Source organism: Salvelinus sp. IW2-2015, linkage group LG22, assembly GCF_002910315.2.
Source record: "Salvelinus sp. IW2-2015 linkage group LG22, ASM291031v2, whole genome shotgun sequence".
Lineage (NCBI taxonomy): Eukaryota > Metazoa > Chordata > Actinopteri > Salmoniformes > Salmonidae > Salvelinus > Salvelinus sp. IW2-2015.
Window position 1 is genome coordinate 14,362,730 of NC_036862.1, and position 20,901 is coordinate 14,383,630.

The 20,901-nt window shown below is 41.6% G+C and overlaps 1 protein-coding gene across 2 annotated transcripts in view; it reads left to right on the top strand.

Annotated features, from left to right (window-relative positions):
• The first annotated feature begins 1,404 nt into the window (after nucleotides 1-1,404).
• Nucleotides 1,405-20,901, top strand: part of LOC111949352 (transmembrane protein 255B-like) — a 34,245-nt gene continuing 14,748 nt past the window's right edge. Inside the window, exons 1-6 of one of the 2 annotated variants that reach the window (XM_023966448.3) lie at nucleotides 1,405-1,768; nucleotides 2,901-3,043; nucleotides 4,413-4,475; nucleotides 11,127-11,216; nucleotides 18,398-18,478; nucleotides 18,654-18,739. In XM_023966448.3, coding sequence (XP_023822216.2) covers nucleotides 1,708-1,768; nucleotides 2,901-3,043; nucleotides 4,413-4,475; nucleotides 11,127-11,216; nucleotides 18,398-18,478; nucleotides 18,654-18,739 — 524 coding nt within the window. In that variant the 5' untranslated portion in view covers nucleotides 1,405-1,707. The remainder of the gene's footprint in view (nucleotides 1,769-2,900; nucleotides 3,044-4,412; nucleotides 4,476-11,126; nucleotides 11,217-18,397; nucleotides 18,479-18,653; nucleotides 18,740-20,901) is intronic. The other variant, XM_070434059.1, reaches the window with a different exon arrangement.

Below are 20,901 nucleotides of genomic sequence, written 5' to 3' on the forward strand. Positions count from 1 at the left end.
GGGCAAAGGGGAATGTGCTCTGCACAGGTAGAGCCCTGTCTGTGCACGTGCCTGCAGCAGAAGCATTAGATTGATATAAGTGTGCAGATTCTATCCATGTGCTGCAGCTGGGGCCATAAGAAATAACACATTGGAGAAATGCTCTGGGAATAGGGGCCATTTGCAGAGCATGCTATGAGTGCCCTGTGAACGCTTAATCTCCTGCTGTTGGAAGAAAAAAGTATAAGAACACTAGAAAGTAAGAACACTAGAGTGAAGTGGAGGTAAATTGGTTTTAGTGTTCTTGGAGCACAGAGGAGTGCACCTAGTGTGGAGATGCAGATGATTGCAGAGCGGGGTGGAAGGATGAAGGGGGGAAATAAAAATGATGCAGTTAAGGTCTTCAGGCAAGACCCTGAATGATGCTGTTGTTTTGTTCCTCTGGATTTCTCCAGATGAGGAAAAGGAGGAACAGCCAAAAAGACCTGGGTTGGTTTGTTTGGACAGGATTCCGGAGGATTTAAGGATGATCCCGCTGCTTTCCGGAGGAGGGGCAGGGAACAGGATGCAGCGGCTTCAAAACTCCCCAGAACACATGAGCACTGTTTACAACAAACCTCTCTGTCATGGGATATATTTGCATGCTATTTGTCTATTGAAGAAAAAATTACATAACCAACAGAGTACAACCAGAGCAGAAAAAAAGTAGCATTAAGTGGACAAACGAAGAAGAAACACCTGCAACCTTTCACTGCAACCTGTTGAGAGGGAATACTATTCATTGGGTGTGACAGACAGTTCCTGTAGTGAAGCCTCTCTCCCTAACATAAAGATGTATTATAAAGGTTTTGTCAAATTTCAGCCAGTGGTTTAGAAATTAGCGCCCACGAGCTAAAACAGGTCCCCGACAATGTACACAATTGTGCACAACGTCATTCATTTCGTATATGTGTTGTCTCCTGCAAAAAAAAGTGATTTTATACTAAACAAAAACATTAACGCAACATGCAACAATTTCAAAGATTGGACTGAGTTACAGTTCATATGAGGAAATCAGTCAATTTAAATAAATTCATTAGGCACTTGTGCAAGTTCTCCCACTAAAAAAGATGAGGCCTGTAATTTTCATCATAGGTACACTTCAACTATGACAGACAAAATGAGAAAAAAATATCCAGAAAATCACATTGTAGGATTTTTAATGAATTTATTTGCAAATTATGGTGGKAAATAAGTATTTGGTCACCTACAAACAAGCAAGATTTCTGGCTCTCACAGAGAGCATACTCTAAAACACATGTAGGTTATTCTTAATTTTAGTTAAACATCTCAAGGTATAGTACTGTAGGATTGTAAAAGTAGCCTATACAATTTCTCATAAAATTGGCGTTTMTTTTTTTTAACCGGCCAACTGAATAAACAAGAAAAGCATTCACGGTAAGATTCAGTGACTTAAGAAGAAAACGCCTATTATTAGGCTAGTCCTTTTGTAATAAGGGAGCAGTGCATCCTCGCAGTTGTAGGCTACTAGAAAAGGGATCTTATGCGTGCTTATTTGGGGAACACGTTTGCCAACCGTGCGCGCAGTGCTCTTATAAAACCTTTGAAGAGCTCCATGCGCAACAGACAGTACGGAGGTGTTCTGAAATCAGCACAGCCGACGCAGCCCCTTGGCTCACTCAGGGATATTGTGGATATTATACTTCGTGGAGCATCCGTTTGGGTAGCATGACAAACGGGGCCATTCGGGACGCAGAGGATCGGGAGAAGCCCCCTCTCAGTCAAGCAGGTGGGCTATGGAGTTCAATCATTCAATGCGTGTTTATTCGGCTGTTTAGACTATACTGTGAATTAGTGTGGGCTACTGTATTTGAATTAGGCTACTGTTTGAATTAGGCCTACTGTTTTACCATATTATGCTTTGTAAATTATGACAGCATCACATAAATAGCTTAGTTGAAAGGATTTCGTTTTGGGCAAGTAAAATGCAAGTTATTTTTGTCTGTATACATGAAGGCTATACAAGTTATATGCTTATTTAAAAACATTATTTGTACAGCTTTTTGCCATAACCTATAATCTCCAAAGTAGTTTAGCCTAATCATTAATTAAAGAAAGAAATATATTACATTTATTTGCAGGTTTAACTGTATTTTTTAAGATTTACTAGGATTTTCTGCATTGGACCTTATTCTAATTTGAGACCTGCCAATTGAAAGAACGCTGACTGACGTGTAACTCATGTACTGATCTCGATGGGAGATTTTTACATGCACTGATCGCAAATTAGAATTCGGCCCATTATGGTTATTATACTGTCTAATTATCAATTTGCAAACTTGGTAAAGCTGTTTTGCAGATGTGGAGTTATTCTCTGTCTGAGGGTTTTTCATATGTGTTCTCTATACTGTCCTTTCAGTATTACAATTCCGCACAACAAATGAGCCCTTAATACATCTTAAATGTAGTCATTACCATCATATGAATAATCCTTATTATTTTTGAAAATAGTAAATCATGCACTGGAGCATATCTGCTCCCTCTGTGCCAGAGTTCAGTAAAAACATGTCACTTAAAAAAAAATTTTTTTTAATCATAAATGGTCCCAGCCAACATTTCCACGTGGGGCCCATATGGGTTAATGAAGGGCTGTTCCACAGGCCCCATGAGGGAAACCCAACAGGGAGTCAGGGACCCACAACGTTTTGTCCTCAGTATCCACTTTGGCCCCACATGTGGTTATGAAGCCCTACATGAGCCCACATAAAGCCCAACATGGCAATCACATGTGGGGCCAATGTGGATTCTGAGGACAAAACTTTGAGGGGCCCCAAGTGTTAACCCTTCTTTCATCCACCTGGGCTAAGTATACATTGTACAGGGAAATAGTATTGTGACTGAATATGCATCTGTGGGTTTAGAGCTGATGAAGAGGAGGAACAGGATGGCGATATGGCTGGTACTGGGCATGCTCTGTCTGTCCCTGGTCCTGGTCATTCTGGGGATCTACACCACCACTCGCACAGAGAGCCTCAGCATCACTGGATATGCCTCTGGAGTCATTGTAAGTACATCTTCATCATTATCATTATCATCATCCTCATTATTATTAAAACCATCATCATCACCATTATGTTAATCTGCCATTTTAGTGAAAATGACTCACTATACATATAAATTAACTATTAACAATAACCATATTTTCTCAAATATTCTCTTTGTCAAAAAAAACTACACATACCTTAAGAATAAAGAAGTTGCAATGCCAAGAAGGCAGGGCTATTATTGATGGATAGGGAAACTGTGGTTTGTGAGTCTTTGTCCACAAAACAAGATGTCTTCCAAATCATGACAATTAAAATCTCATAAATGTCGTGAGAGCTGTCATCATTCATATTGTTGAACAAACCTTCATCTTATTATAGCACATGACAGACAAACAACATATATTTCAGCTGTTATTCACACCACAGTCAATAAATCTTTCCAGTAGATTTTATACACATTTGAAGACCYATCATTTCTAAGTGTATAATCTCGGTTGGCGCAGAACTAAAATCTTGTGRAATTGGTCAGCTGCTCGATAAGTTATGGGTCCATACGTATTAACAAATTGGATCAAGAGATGGTAGAACGAGGTGCTCCACCTTCTCTCTTTGCAAGTTATGGTCCGAATGTGCCCTTCCCTTCGGAAATTCAAAATATGCTAACAACTACGAAGTTGTCATTTGTCCAAATAACCAATGCCGAAAAACCCAAACACTGGAACTACTGCGGCTCGTTATCCCACACATCCCATTCCTTTCCGTACCAGTTATTTTTACGTAGAACTGTCCACAAGAGATTACRAAATTTAAGATAGAGAATATTGAATTAAAGTTTGATTCTGTTTTGTAGTGGCATCATAGAGTTGGAAAGAGAGTCCACGATTCTGTGAAATCATAGTAAGCGCTATTGATTCTTATGTTTTTAAAGTAGTCCATTTCTTTTTCTCAACCAATAGGAAGTCCCCACCCAATTGACTATTCGAAAATTTAGAAAATCTCCAATGGCGCTGCCCATGCTAAAACAGGCTTTGTGGCAAGTGTGCCCTCTATCCACCTCTATAAATTGTATTATTAAATTGACATGGATAAGACACAGCCATGTTGTTAGCAGGTACATTTTCTATTATGTCCACGTTTTAAACCTTAGCATTTCTTCTGCTGGATTACCGCAACTCTATTCTGATTTGGGGGTAACATTAGTGGAGTGATTCAACTGCACAGCTCATTGATGCTCCCAATTCTGTAGTAGTAGTAGTCCACCAGGGAATAATCTTTCCATAACAATAACATCGGTTATATGACTTTTAATAGTGCATAAAGTTCTCTACAGTAAGAGCCAACCTCTGGCATCTCTCTAACAGTGGCTGTTCTATTTGATCTCTGCAGTTGGRGTTTGGATCCTTCCTGGGTGTTCTTGGACTCTGCCTGGAGGAAAACCGAAAACAGCTGGTACATAATACTACTTCTCAATCATTTGTCACATTTGTACTGTCCTTCCTTCTGAATGGTCTCTCTCTATTCCCCAGCTTATCTCATCATGTTCTTGCCTGATCCATCTCTCGCTCTCATCCTCTTGGTTATAGTTGCAGCCATGCACAGCAGAGATGGATTTGGGTAACTCCAGGCTGTATGCAGGCTTTTTTTCCCAGCCCAACACTTTAACAACTGATTTAGCTGATAGTGGACCATTTGTTAAAAAAACAATGCACACCCCATGGCTGTTGCTCGCCCCTGATGCACAGTATTCACAGGGCTAATGACCAAAGGAGTAGTTTCAAAATAGGTTACTTGGGGTTGAGTTTTGGTTTCAGTGTGTTTCCATACTGCATCTTTCAGTTAATTGTCTTTTTTTATCTGTCAAAGAGAGTGGGAGTGATTAAGAATAGAGAGTGGTGTGGTATCCAAGTCACAGCCTCAGTTTGGTGTAAAAGACAGAAATATGGTCTGGCCTGTAAAACATTGAAGGAAAACCCCTAAAACACATTGGATAATAGTATTGATCAAATCAAATCACATTTTATTTGACACATACACATGTTTAGCAGATGGTATTGCAGGTGTAGTGAAATGCTCGTGTTTCTAGCTCAAACGGTGTAGTAATATCTAACAATTCACACAATACACACAACCTAAAAGTAAAAGAATGGAATTGAGGAATATATKAATATGAGCAATGTTGGAGTGGCATGGACTAAATACAGTAGAATAGAATACAGTATATACATATGAGATGTGTAAAGCAAAATTATGTAAATATTATTAAAGTGACTAGTGTTCCATTATTAAAGTGGCCAGTGATTTCAAGTCTAAATATATGGGGCAGCAGCCTCTAAGGTGCAGGGTTACGTAACCGGGTGGAAGCCGCCTAGTGATGGTTATTTAACAGTCTGATGGCCTTGAGATAGAAGCTGTTTTTCAGTCTCTCGGTCCCAGCTTTGAGGGACATGTACTGACCTCGCCTTCTGGATGACAGTGGTGTGAACAGGCAGTGGCTCGGGCGGTTGTTGTCCTTGATGATCTTTTTGGCCTTCCTGTGACATCAGGTGCTGCAGGTGTCCTGGAGGGCAGGTAGTTTGCCCCTGTGGTTGTGGGTGGTGAAGTTGCCGTAACAGGCAACAGCCCGACAGGATGCTCTCAATTGTGCATCTGTAAAAGTTTGTGAGGGTTTTAGGTGCCAAGCCAAATTTCTTCATCCTCCTGAGGTTGAAGAGGCGCTGTTGCACCTTCTTCACCATCCTCTCTGTGTGGGTGGACCATTTCAGATCGTCAGTGATGTGTACGCAGAGGAACTTGAAGCTTTCCACTTGCTCCACTGCAGTCCTGTCGATGTGGATAGGGGCGTGCTCCCTCTGCTGTTTCCTGAAGTCCACAATCAGCTCCTTTGTTTTGTCGACATTAAGTGAGATGTTATTTTCCTGGCACCACTCTCCCAGGGCCCTCACCTCCTCACTGTAGGCTGTCTCATCATTGTTGGTAATCAGGACTACTACCTGTGTGTCGTCTGCAAACTTGATGATTGAGTTGGAGGCGTGCGTAGCCACGCAGTTATGGGTGAACAGGGAGTACAGGAGGGGACTGAGCATGCACCCTTGCACCCATGTATTAGAGGTGTTGTTTCCTACCTTCACCACCTGGGGCAGCCCGTCAGGAAGTCCAGGACCCAGTTGCACAGGTCGGGGTACAGACCCAGGGCCCTGAGCTTAATGATGAGCTTGGAGGGTACTATGGTGTTGCATGCTGAGCTATAGTCAATGAACAGCATTCTTACATTAGGTATTCCTCTTGTCCAGATGGGATAGGGCAGTGTGCAGTGTGATGGCATTGTCTGTGGATCTATTGGGGCAGTAAGCAAATTGAAGTGGGTCTAGGATGTCAGGTAAGATGGAGGTGATATGATCCTTAACTAGCCTCTTAAAGCACTTCATATTGACATACGTGAGTGCCACGGGGCGATAGTCATTTAGTTCAGTTACCTTTGCTTTCTTGGGTACAGGAACAATGGTGGACATCTTGATGCAAGTGGGGGGAAAAAAATTCTAGATCACCTGTACTCCACACACAGAGACGCATACAAAGCTCTCCCTCGCCCTCCATTTGGTAAATCCGACCACAACTCTATCCTGCCTGCCATCCAGGATGGCTAAGCTGCCTGCCATCCAGGACCTCTACACCAGGCGGTGTCAGAGGAATGCCCTAAAAATTGTCAAAGACCCCCAGTCATAGACTGTTCTCTCTACTACTGCATGGCAAGGATCCTGGTCAGACACCATATCTACTGGTAGTCCATGGATCCGGAAGACGTGCTGCACCATGAGCTGGGCCATCTCTTTGGCAGAGGATAGTTTGGGGAGAGGAATGAAGTGGGCGGCTTTAGGAAACCAATCTATGGTAGGCCACCAAAAGCGCTGTTGCACAAAGACCAGGGTCCGACYGCAGCCTGGGTGGCAGGCATGCCTGGATGAGTGGGCCCACTTTAGGACAGCGGAGCGGACGGCATCAGGAACAAACATCCGGTTATCAGGCCCCCAGATGAATCCTACAGCTAGGGAGTCCTCCATGTAGGTCTCCATCGCCTTGGTCTCTGGTCCTGACAGAGAGTACAGTCGTCCCCGGGGCACAGTCGTGCTAGGGAGCAGGTCAATCCCGCAGTCATAAGGTCGGTGCGGTGGAAGCGAAGTGGCCCGGGCTTTGTTGAACACGTCCTGGAGGTCCTGGTACTCTACGGGAATGGCGGAGAGGTCTGGGGCAACTTCCCGAGCCCACAGGAAGACATCCCGGGGCAGGTTGTGCTGACTTCAGGCAATGGGCGTGGCAGAACGGGCTCCAGTAGACCCGTTAATTAGGGGATTGTGTCACTGGAGCCAGAAGAATCCCAATACCACGGGAATCTGAGGAGACTTAATGAGCAGGAACTGGATAGCCTCGTTGTGGTTCCCTGACACAAGTAGGTTGATGGGAGTGGTGTTGTGGGTGACCCGGCCTATAGAGTGCCCGTTCAGTGCTCTAACGTCCATGGGAATGGAGCGGGGCTGAGTGGGGATGCCCAGCTCGGAAGCCAGGGTAGAGTCCAAAAGGCTCTCATCGGCCCCAGGTCAGTAATCCAGATTGGTAGGGAAAAGATACAGGATGGCAGGCAGGGTCAMGGCAGGCAGGAATGGTCAAAACTGGGAAACAAGAAAACAGGAACTATAGCAAAGACAGGAGCAAGGGAAAAACACTGGTAGTCTGTTTGTCTGGTAACAGCCAGACAGAGAACACAGGTATAAATACACAGGGGATAATGGGGAAGATGGGCAACACCTGGAGGGGTGTGGAGACAATCACAAAGACCGGTGAAACAGATCAGGGTGTGACACCCATGGTACTCTCTGTTCTGTTCACTCTCCACCTCATACAGCAGGACTAATCATTAACACGTTAGAAAAGATGGACAGAGTAGAGTGTGTGTGTGTGTGTGTGTGTGTATGTGCATGCGTGTGTGTGCGTGTGTAGTGGATAAGGATATTGATGAGTACATGTGGGGCTGCTCCATATCATACCATCTCATTTTATCCAGCAGAAGAAAACACTGTGAAAAAGGAGGCAGATACTGAGTGTATAAACATAAAGCAACTCGTTATGTCGATGAAAGATGGGGAGATGGAGAAAGTGAGGGGACCTCAGCATAGATGAGAAAATGTGCCTGGCTTGGAAAGTATCTCAATGCCTGCAGTGCAGACACTCACTCACACACTCAAACAAACAAACTAGTTAATGTGTGAATCTTAGAAAATATTGCCAGATGGGTATTTGTTAGCTGTTCTTCTGTTATCAATACCTTTTACCACAGTTTTCTTGGAATTTAGAAAAACTGTAAACATTCGTGAGGTTGTAATATGAAGTAAAGGAGTCAGCTAATTATTCTCACCTGCTCATTTCTGTCTCTTGTTACGGTTCTTGTAATCGTATAAGAAAACAAGAGTATTTCCAATTAAAATCACAATTCACATTCCAGGTGATTACCTCATGAAGCTGGTTGAGAGAATGCCAAGAGTTTGCATAGCTGCCATCAAGGCAAAGGGTGGCTACTTTGAAGAATCTCAAATACAAAATATATTTTGATATGTTTAACACTTCTTTGGTTACTACATGATTCCATATGTGTTGATGTCTTCACTATTATTCTACAATGTAGAAAACAGTAAAAATAAAGAAAAACCCTTGATTGAGTAGGTGTTCTAAAACTTTTGACCGGTAGTGTACTACAATGCCTTCAGAATGTATTTACACCCCTTGACTTTTTCCACATTTTGTTGTGTTACAGCCTGAATTTAAAATTGATTAAAATTTAGATTTTTTTGTCAGTAGCCAACACACAAACATAATTCCACTTTGGCATTATGAGGTTTCGAAATTGTTACAAATTAATGAAAAATAAAAAGCTGAAATGTCTTGAGTCAGTAAGTATTCAACCCCTTTGTTATGGCAAGCATAAATAAGTTCAGGAGTAACAATTTCCTTAACAATTCACATAATAAGTTCCATGGACTCACAATAATGATGTTTAAAATGATTTTTGAATTACTACCTCATCTCTGTACCCCACACATACAATTATCTGTAAGGTCCCTTAGTCGAACAGTGAATATCAAACACAGATTCAACCACAAAGACCAGGAAGTATTTCCAATGCCTCGCAAAGAAGGGCACCTATTGGTAGATTTRTTTTTAAACACTKAAAAAAAAACAGATATTGAATATCCCTTTGAGCATGGTGAAGTTATTAATTACACTTTGGATGGTGTATCAATACAGTTACCAAGAGGAACGAAACGGCTCAGGAATTTCACCATGAGATCAATGGGGACTTTAAAACAGTTACAGAGGTTATTCAAATCAATGTTTAGTTGTAACGTGCGCCGAATACAACAGTGAAATGCTTACTTACAGGCTCTAACCAATAGTGCAAAAAAGGTGTTAGGTGAACAATGGGTAAGTAAAGAAATAAAACAGTAAAAAGACAGGCTATATACAGTAGTGAGGCTATAAAAGTAGCGAGGCTARATACAGACACCGGTTAGTCAGGCTGATTGAGGTAGTATGTACATGTAGATATGGTTAAKGTGACTATGCATATATGATGAACAGAGAGTAGCAGTAGCGTAAAAGAGGAGTTGGTGGGTGGCGGGACACAATGCAGATAGCCCAATTAGCCAATGTGCGGGAGCACTGGTTGGTCGGCCCAATTGAGGTAGTATGTACATGAATGTATAGTTAAAGTGACTATGCATATATGAGCTTCGAGCTAAGCTTGAAGAATTTTAAAAAGAATAATGGGCAAATATTGCACAATCCAGATGTGGAATGCTCTTATAGACTTACCCAGAAAGACTCACAGCTGTAATTGCTTCCAGAGGTGCTTCTACAAAGTATTGACCCAGGGGTGTGAATACATATGTAAATTTGATATTTCATTTTCAATAAATTTGCAAACATTTCTAAAAACATATTTTCACTTTGTGATGTGGTATTATGTGTAGATGGGTAAAAAAAAAAAACTGAATTCAAATTAAATGTATATCACAACAAAATACGGAATACGTCAAGCGGTATGAACACTTTCTGAAGGCACTGTGTTCAGTATATATTGAGATCTGGACGCGGACCCCTCCAGTACCTCCGCGGACAAGAACCCCTGTATTGGGGCATGTAATGGAAAACTTTAAAAAATGTTTTGCAACTGTGTAAAAATGTATTTCTTATTAGGAAGTCAATGTACTGTAGTTCCTTCCTGTTTCTGGCAGTTTTCTTCAGTTTGGTGCCTACCCACTGGGCACAGATATCATTTCAACTTCTAGTTTTGAGTTACATTTCGTTGAGATGTCATCTAATGTGACTTCAACATGAAGTCCACCATGTCATTGGATTTAAGTTCAAAGTTAGGGTAAAAAAATATGAAATTCCCTTACGTTGATGACTTTTTGCAAATCCAATCAGTTTTCCACGTGGATCCAACGTCATCAGATTGAGTTCTTTGTTGAAATTAAGTGGAAACAACATTGATGCAACCAATTTTTTCCCAATGGGTAATGAACACGTCCCAAAGCATGCTTCCCTCAGGTCCACAAACTCCCTCCCACCCCTTCCCGCATCTGTTTCTAATTGTCTGTTGGCGGCCACAGCTTCTTCATATCCTCTCTCTCTCTCTCTCTCTCTGTGTGGATATTGTGTTAACACTGGGTGACATTTAGTTGAATCTGTTCAGCTATTTTGTCTGACATGTCTTAATTTATATATGCGCCCAACTGTGTTTATTCTAACAATCATTTGGTTTTCTGTCTTCATCAGATGAAATTGAAAGCTTTAAACATCCCACTGGGCACACACTGGTTGAATCAAAGTTGTTTCCACGTCATTTCAATTAAATTACCTTGAACCAACGTGGAATAGACGTTGAATTGACGTCTGTGCAAGTGGGATTGCTACAACCCACTTGGAAGGATATGCGCAGTGTACTGTCTTCCTAGTTTTGTTGTTGAACATTAGTCCTACTAGCATGTGCTCAGTCATGTGTGTATGTTACCATCTTTTTGAATAATGTATTTTTCCCTTTCTCTCCAGCTTGTGGCGGCCATTGTTTTCCTCAGTTTCGGAATCATTGCCTCCTTCCTGTGTCTGGTGGTGGATGGTGTCTTCATCGTTTTCAACATGGTGAGTCACGTTGCTGCTCCATGTGTGTCTTTCAGCTCAACGTACTGTATCACATGGTATTTAAGACAATTGTGACCGTAAATGAAAATCTAAAGCAAATGTATTTCTCATTCAGAGTGAAAATAGCAATAGTAGGAGGAAAAAAACTAATTTGTTTCTCATTTATTCTGTCGGCAGTAGAATCTCAGTTTCTCTTCCCCAGTCTCTGATCTTGATGTCATGCATGAGAGTGTTCGTAAGAATAGCTATGATATTAGTGTTCATACATGAGTGTTTCAATGTGTGTGGATGGAGATTGACCCACCCTGTCTGTAATGTTGACAGCAGATTGATGGAGCCTCACTCCCTGTGGATGAGTGTGATCATGAGAAACCTTTGGGTGAGAGAGCATCCTCTCCTCCCATTTCAATGTGTTAACCCAACTGAAAATTTCACATCAAATGTTCCATTTGCCATGCCAAATGGCACAATATACCAAAACTGTAATACTTGCAATAAACTTTAAAACACATTTAAATCTCAAAGTGGAACAATGCATAGCTACACATTGACAATGCAATATAATATTCATGTGTACATTTCTAGGGAAATGGCAAGATGCAAAGGACCCATGGTCCAGAATTGTGCCTACACAGTATATCTGCCTGCCTGCCTGTCTGTCTGTCTGTCTGTCTGTCTGTCTGCATGCCTGTCTGATTGTGTAGGGCATCTTTGTCTGTGTTAGTATGTAGTGGGAGGAAGGCTGGGGAACCCAGCAAGCAAGTTATTTTATTAGACCAGTGATCCCAAAGCTTCAGGTAGGAATGTTTGCCTCTCTATCAAAGCCCTATTAAAAAAATCTAAAGAAACCAAAAGTGAATTGTAAAATACAAAGCACCAATAATACCCCCAAATGAACAAGGTAGACYATACGCCATGTATTATGTATCTAAGTGAGTGTTTTCTTATGCTTTTTTCTATGCAATGATTCATTATGTAAATTATGCAATTCTTCTGTTTTTCTCTAAACTGTGAGCAAGAAAGTAAAAGCAGACAGAAATAAGTCTTTTGGTATAGCAGACTGGTCTCATAGACTAGACGTAAAATAGTAAATGGAAGTCCTTGACACCCAAATTAGTATGATATGTTCGGTATGATTACAGATAGGTTACTTAAAGCAAAAATGAAAGAAGGATGGATGGTCGGGGTGGATGTGTGGGCGTATAACATGACTGTCTAGCAACCCAAAAGCTAATTAGCAACTTTGCAACTACTTACTCCTTTATAGCTACTTTGCAACTATTTAGCATATTAGCTAACCCTTCCCCTAACCCGAACCATATCCATTTTAGCTAAACCTTCCACTAACCCTTAACCCTAATCTTAACCCTTCAACCTAACTCCTAACCTTAACCCTAACACCTAATCCCTAGAGCTAGCTAACGTTAGTGTTAGCCACCTAGCTAACGTTAGCCACAACAAATTGGAATTCGTAACATATATTCGTAACATATTGTACGTTTTGTAATTCGTAACATATCATAAGAATTGGAATTCGTAACATATCATACGAAATGTATGATGGACATCCACAAATTAATATACAGTCAATTCAGAAAGTATTCAGACCCCTTGACTTTTTCCACATTTTGCTACGTTACAGCATTATTCTAAAATGAATAAAAAAAATAAAAAAATCCTCATCTACACATGATACCCCATAATGACATATTTAAAATACAATTGTTTTTTCTTTAGCAAATGTATTAAAAATAAATAACATTAATACCTTCTTTACATAAGTATTCAGACCCTTTGCTATGAGACTCGACATTGATCTCAGGTGCATACTTTTTCCATTGATCATCCTTGAGATGTTTCTACAACTTGATTGGAGTCCACTTGTGGTAAATTCAATTGGTTGGACATGATTTGGAAAGGCACACAGCTGTCTATATATGGTCCCAGTTGACAGTGCATGTCAGAGCAAAAACCAAACCACGGGGTTGAAGGAATTGTCCGTAGAGCTCCGAGACAGGATTGTGTCAAGGCACAGATCTGGGGAAGGGTACCAAAATTCTCCAGCATTGAAGGTCCCCAAGATCAGCGTGGCCTCCATCATTCTTAAAAGGAAGAAGATTGGAATCACCAAGACTCTTCCTAGAGCTGGCCGCCCGGCCAAACTGAGTAATCAGGGGAGAAGGGCCTTGGTGAGGGAGGTGACCAAGAACCCGATGCTCCACAGAGCTCCAGAGTTCCTCTGTGGAGATGGGAGAACCTTCCAGAAGGTCAACCATCTCTGCAGCTCTCCACCAATCAGGCCTGTATGGTACAGTGGCCAGACGGAAGCCACACCTCTTTAAAAGGCACATGACAGCCCGCTTGCAGTTTGCCAAAAGGCACCTAAAGACTCTCAGACCATGAGAAACAAGGTTCTCTGGTCTGATGAAACCAAGATTAAACTCTTTGGCCTGAATGCCAAGCGCCACGTCTGGAGGAAACCTGGCACCATCCCTACAGTGAAGCATGGTGGTGGCAGCATCATGCTGTGGGGATGTTTTTCAGCAGCAGGGACTGGGAGACTAGTGTTAAGATGGCGCTGGAGAAGAAGGCTGACGTTTTACGTGTTCCTATCCAATTGTGTAGTTTTAACTTATTTTGTACATAATATTGCTGCTACCATCACTTATGATCGAAAATAACTTCTGGACATCAGAACTGCGATTACTCACCACGAACTGTCAGAATATTATTTTCCTTTAACGAGTCCGACGAGCCCGACGTGAATGACATACTGCTTTCAAAGGGAACAGGCCCAGATCCCCGTCATTTGCGTGAAGAGAAGGCAGAGAAAAAGGGTCCTTCTGAGAATTAGTGGGCGATCTAATAAACCCCCGCTGCCTTCCATTCTGCAAGCAAACGTGCAATCTTTGGAAAACAAAATCGATGACCTACGTGGAAGATTAAATTACCAACGGGACATTCAAAATTGTAATATCTTATTCTTCACGAAGTCATGGCTGAACGACGACATTATCAACATACAGCTGGCTGGTTATATGCTGTATCGGCAGGATAGAACAGCGGCGTCTGGTAAGACAAGGGGCGGCGGACTATGTATTTTTGTAAATAACAGCTGGTGTACGATATCTAAGGAAGTCTCAAGGTTTTGCTCACCTGAGGTAGAGTATCTCATGATAAGCTGTAGACCACACTATCTACCTGGAGAGTTTATCTGTATTTTTCATAGCTGTCTACATACCACCACAGACTGAGGCTGGCACTAAGACCGCACTCAGTGAGCTGTATTCCACCATAAGCAAACAGGAAAACGCTCACGCAGAGGCGGCGCTCCTAGTGGCCTGGGACTTTAATGCAGGTAAACTTAAATCCATTTTTCCAAATTTCTATCAGCATGTTAAATGTGCAACCAGAGGGAAAAAAACTCTGGACCACCTTTACTCCACACACAGATATGCATACAAAGCTCTCCCTCGCCCTCCATTTGGCAAATCTGACCATAATTCTATCCTCCTGATTCCTGCTTACAAGCAAAAATTAAAGCAGGAAGCACCAGTGACTCGATCAATAAAAAAGTGGTCAGATGAAGCAGATGCTAAGCTACAGGACAGAGCATGCACTGACAACCTGGCAAGTGTCTTCACTGACATTTTCAACCTCTCCCTGTCCGAGTCTGTAATACCAACATGTTTCAAGCAGACCACCATAGTCCCTGTGCCCAAGAACACTAAGGGAACCTGTCTAAATGACTACCAACCCATAGCACTCACGTCGGTAGCCATGAAGTGCTTTGAAAGGCTGGTCATGGCTCACATCAACACTATTATCACAGAAACCCTAGACCCATTCCAATTTGCATACCGCCCCAATAGATCCACGGATGATGCAATCTCTATTGCACTCCACACTGCCCTTTCCCACCTGGACAAAAGGAACACCTATGTGAGAATGCTATTCATTGAATACAGCTCAGCGTTCAACACCATAGTGCCCTCAAAGCTCATCACTAAGCTAAGAACCCTGGGATTAAACACCTCCCCCTTCATGGCTACCCAGACTATTTGCATTGCCCCCCTCCTTTTACACCTCTGCTATCATCTATGCATAGTCACTTTAATAACTCTACCTACATGTACATATTACCTCAATTACCTCAACTAACCGGTGCCCCCGCACATTGACTCTGTACCGGTGCCCCCCTGTATATAGTCTCACTATTGTTATTTTAATGCTGCTCTTTAATTACTTGTTACTTTTATTTCTTATTCTTATTTTTAAACTGCATTGTTGGTTATGGGCTTGTAAGTAAGCATTCCACTGTTGTATTTGGCACATGTGACTAATACAATTTAATTTGGTCAGGTTTGAGGGAAAGATGAACAGAGCAAAGTATAGAGAGATCCTTGATGAAAACCTGCTCCAGAGTGCTCAGGACCTCAGACTGGGGCGAGGGTTTACCTTCCAATAGGACAATGACCCAAAGCACACAGCCAAGACAATGCAGGAGTGGCTTCGAGACAAGTAACTGAATGTCTTTGAGTGGCCCAGCCAGAGCCCGGACTTGAACCCTGACCTGAAAATAGCTGTGCAGCAACACTCCCCATCCAACCTGACAGAATCTGCAGAGAAAAATGTGAGAAACTCCCCAAATACAGATGTGCCATGCTTGTAGCATAATACACAAGAAGACTCGAAGCTGTAATCGCTGCCAAAAGTGCTTCAACAAAGTACTGAGTAAAGAGTCTGAATACTTATGTAAATGTTTTTTTAAAATTTGTAATACATTTGCAAAACATTTCTAAAAACCTGTTTTTCCTTGTCATTATGGGGTATTGTCTGTAGATTGATGAGAGAAAAAAAACAATTTAATACATTTTAGGGTAAGGCTGTAATGTAAAACAAAATGTGGAAAAAGTGAAGGGGTCTGAATACAGTGTATTCGGAAAGTATACCATACGAAACGTAACACATCATACTAAAAGAAGTCTCTTGGATTTACGTACAGAATAATATGAAATGCTATGAGACAACTTTTGGAATAGGGACACTAGACTCCACTGGTTGTCTGTTTCCCAATAAGTCTTGATCTGTAAGCAACCCCCACACCACTCGTTTGACATTTATTTGTATTTTTGATTCCAAGTAGGATTTGACCCCTGGAAGGGATTAGTATTAAAGTGAAAAAGAAGGATCGACATTTAAACGTTTAGCCTTTCCTCATACTGTCAATATTACTAGGCCATAGTTCTGTTCACAATTATCAACTGGCCAAATCAAGTCCATACAGTCATCTGGCTTAGATGTCRGTCTCTAGGTTCTATCAATGCTTATGCTTAGATTTTGTCACAGAAACATTCCAATGCACTGTACAGATGTAGGATCTTAATTTGAGCAAGTTTGCTAAAGCAGGAAGATAATCCTGCAGCAACAGGAAATGTAAATTATTTTGTAGATTATAATTAATCAACATTTTTGTAGGGGTTGATAAATGTTTCATAAGTGAAAATCAAGTCTGAAATTTCAAAGTGGAAATTACAAACCTCAGAAGCCTTTTTAAAACCCCAAATACACTACAAGTTTTACATTTCTTGCATTGCAGGAAAGTTCTTCTACAACAGGGTGATCAAATTAAGATCCTACATTTTTATGTATTCGGTACTTACAGATGTCAACTTGACTAGTTCCAACGTAGTGTCCAACTAGTTGCTATAAATACTTATCTTGTAACGGCTTTCGTTGGTGGAAGGAGAGGAGGACCAAAATGCAGCATGGTACGTATCCATAATAACTTTTAATGAGAACAAATACAAAATACAAAAAGAACAAGAGAATCAAAATGAAAACCGAAACAGTCCCGAATGGTGAAAACACTAAAACGGAAAACAACTACCCACAACCCATAGTGGGAAAACAGGCTAACTAAGTATGATTCTCAATCAGAGACAACGATCGACACCTGCCTCTGATTGAGAACCATACTAGGCCAAACACATAGAAATATAACGTATAGAACAAAACATAGAAAAACAACAGAATGCCCACCCCAACTCACGCCCTGACCAAACTAAAATAAAGACATAAAAAAGGAACTAAGGTCAGAACGTGACATATCTACAGTATGTGTTGAACGGCGTAGTACATAACTACTATCTGTTTACAACGCCTTAGCAAAACCCCTTCTGCTTTTAACATATACAGTACCAGTCAAAAGTCTGGACGCACCTACTCATTCCAAGGTTTGTCTTTATTTTTTACATTGTAGAATAATAGTGAAGACATCAAAACTATGAAATAACACATATTGAATCATGTAGTAACCAAAAAAAGTGTTAAACACAGCTTTGCACACTCTTGGAATTCTCTCAACCAGCTTCATGAGGAATGTTTTTCCAACAGTCTTGAAGGAGTTCCCACATATGCTGAGCACTTGTTGGCTGCTTTTCCTTCACTCTAAGGTCCAGCTCATCCCAAACCATCTCAATTGGGTTGAGGTCGGGTGATTGTGGAGGCCAGGTCATCTGATGCAGCATGGACTCTACAAGATGTCGAAAGCGTTCCACAGGGATGCTGGCCCATGTTGACTCCAAAGCTTCCCACAGTTGTATCAAGTTGGCTGGAGGTTCTTTGGGTGGTAGACCATTCTTGATACACACGGGAAACTGTTGAGTGTGGAAAACCCCAGCAGCGTTGCAGTTCTTGACACACTCAAACCGGTGCGCCTGGCACCTACCACCATACACCTTTCAAAGGCACTTAAATCTTTAGTCTTGCCCATTCACTCTCTGAATGGCACACAGTCCATGTCTCAATTGTCTCAAGGCTTAAAAACCTCTTTAACTAGTCTCCTCCCCTTCATCTACGCTGATTGAAGTGGATTTAACAGGTGGCATCAATAAGAGGCTTTCACATGGTCAGCCTATGTCATGGAAAGAGCAGGTGTTCCTAAAGTTTTGTACACTCACTGTATATATATTTTATATCCGTCTTCTGTTTTATTGGAGAACTTTACAATGCCAGAACGATATGGAGTGTAATTGGTAATGCTATTCAAAAGGTGTGCGCTGGAAATGGATGGAGTCATTGCAGCTGTCTTTAAACTATACAACTGCTGTCTATTCAATTCTCTCATGCATTAAGATATCATGTCTCTCTGTCTCTTTCTCTCTCCCTTCCCACACCAGGATGTCCGTCCTCTGAAAGCAGGAAGATGCCAGTTTTACACGAGTGGAAACAGCTACATCTATGAGAATTACTATGCCTCTGTAAGTACAACTGCACTCATAGCAATATGACTTACTGTGTCAGCTATACCGTCCAATTCAGAAAATACGTGTGGTACATACTGTCTGGCAGGGGGAAATCACCTTTGACTAATCTCTGCCTGTACTGTACCTGTCACTCAATACTGTTGATTGGAATGTCTGTCACCTCTTGCAGGTGCCGTGCCAGGGTCTGACGGAGTCATGTAAGATGAAGGTACGCAGTGGGACCTGCTACTGCTGCGACCTTTATGACTGTGCCAAGTGAGTCAAAGATACACCAACGTTAAAAGGTCCATCATGTAGCTTTGTGTGCTACCCAATACATTTCTGATGGAAATGTTATAGATCTGTCATTCTTATTGGACGCAAGCCTGATAAGCGGTACATCCAACCAATAATAAAAACGCAGTGCTAAAATAACTTTATATACAGTATGTGTGGTAACTCACCCCTCACATCAGCAATGTGTTGCACCCACCCACTTGTGTGACGCTTGGAAGGCATTTGGTGTCAGAATGTTCTTCACACATTAGCTATCACAATGATAAGGTGTGGAGTGATTGTGACCTATTTAAGCTGAAGTAGGCTCAAACTAGCGCAGAGTTTGTCCTAGCCAGGTCACATGGTGTACAGACCAACTCATCTCACTTCCCATCATTCGCTGCGCCTTCACACCACGCTGCTCATTGGTAAGCAAATGCTCCTGCCACCTGTCTCTTCTTGACCGGTGTTTTGGCCCACTGCCCCACAATTTACTGCTTGCTTCTACAGAACCAAGTTGGTCATCTCCCGCTCGTATAGTGTATGTGTAGGCAGTATAAATAGTGAGCAAGTCCTCCGTTTCTCTCTGTTTGCCATACTGGTGTGTGACTCAGGTTTGTGTTGCTTGTGCATTTTRCATTTCACAGCCTGTGCTTGTTTCAGGAGGCAGGGTGCAAACCCACTGTAGCTAATAGCAAACTTAGTAAATTTCTGTCAAGAAGAGAGACATGTAAGCCCAGTTAGCCTACCTATCTTAGCTAGTCTGTAGTTTCAAATGGAGGTCGCTAACGAATGGTTTCAACGGTTTTATTTTTCTCTATTCTGGGACAATGTGGACTGTCCGGACTTTCAATGTAGCAGAGGACTACAGAGGCGATGTGTCTACTCTTAGCAAACAAGTAGAGAACTTACACAGGCTACTGGGGAATCCACATCCGCCTACTTTCTCCTCTACTCCAGTAACTGGACGCTGCTCTGGCCTGGTGGGAGTGTTGACACCGTGTCGTCTATCCAATTTAATTAGTAGGATGCCTCTAGATGACTTAGTGGATGTTCCTATTCTTGACCCTGCCAACCAGCCATGGAGGAACGTCACTCGCCGTGGAAGTCCCACAAGGAAGCCACTGTTAGCGTCACCTATACTATTAATAGTTTTATATCAAGCTATCTTTTTGCTAGATGTGCTCATACCCATACGGGTATTGTCAATAGTTATTTTGTGCATATTTACCTAAATTCCACTATTAGCTCCACAACTTTAAATCCAATCAAGAAGCCTTTTGTGGCTAGCTCATCCAGTTCTATTGACTCGTGTCAACATGGATCCTCCAGCTGTTTTCAAATCTGACAGAGGGCTTGGACTGTTACATATAAATGTGTGAAGCCTGATGTCTAAACTGGACTTTCTGGGTGTCTGGGTGCATGACACTAGCCCTGATGTTCTGGTTATCTCAGAGACCTAATAATTGGATTATGGATAAGGATGTTGCCATTGCGGGCTACAGCATTTTCAGATGTGATAGATCAAAAAAGGGAGAGGGCTGGCTATTTTTGTAAGATCTTTTCTTATGGCATCATGCTCTCTTAGCATTTCTGGCCCCAAAAATGTGAGCTACTGGTTATAAAAGTGTCCATAAGCCCAAAATATATATATTTATTGACGCAGTCTACCGCTACCCCAGCCACAACCAGATAGGGTTATAAATAATRWSWYATTATTTATAACCCTATCTGGTTGTTTTAGGAGATCTAAATCTTGATTGCCGTACACATGCCTCAGATCAGTTTAAGAATATCGGTCTTGAGTTCAACTTGACTCAGCTGATAATGAAACCCACTCGGATAAAATGTAAAAAACCTTGATTGACCTTATTCTGACTTACCATCCCCATAAATATTTGGTTAGTGGTGTTTTTGCTAATTATATCAGTGACCACTGCCCTATTGCTTGCATTACAAACACCAAATCGGAAAACTCTGACCATAGTATAATTGTGGCGCTCGTTCATGATCTATATTATTCAGATTTTAAATAATTATTCTACTATCTGCATACCAGATCCTATTATGGTACTTGAATTTTCCTCAAGCATTTTTACCTCTGGCTGATAAACAAGACCCTTTCAAACGACTTTGTAAAAAAACAACAACTAACCCATGGT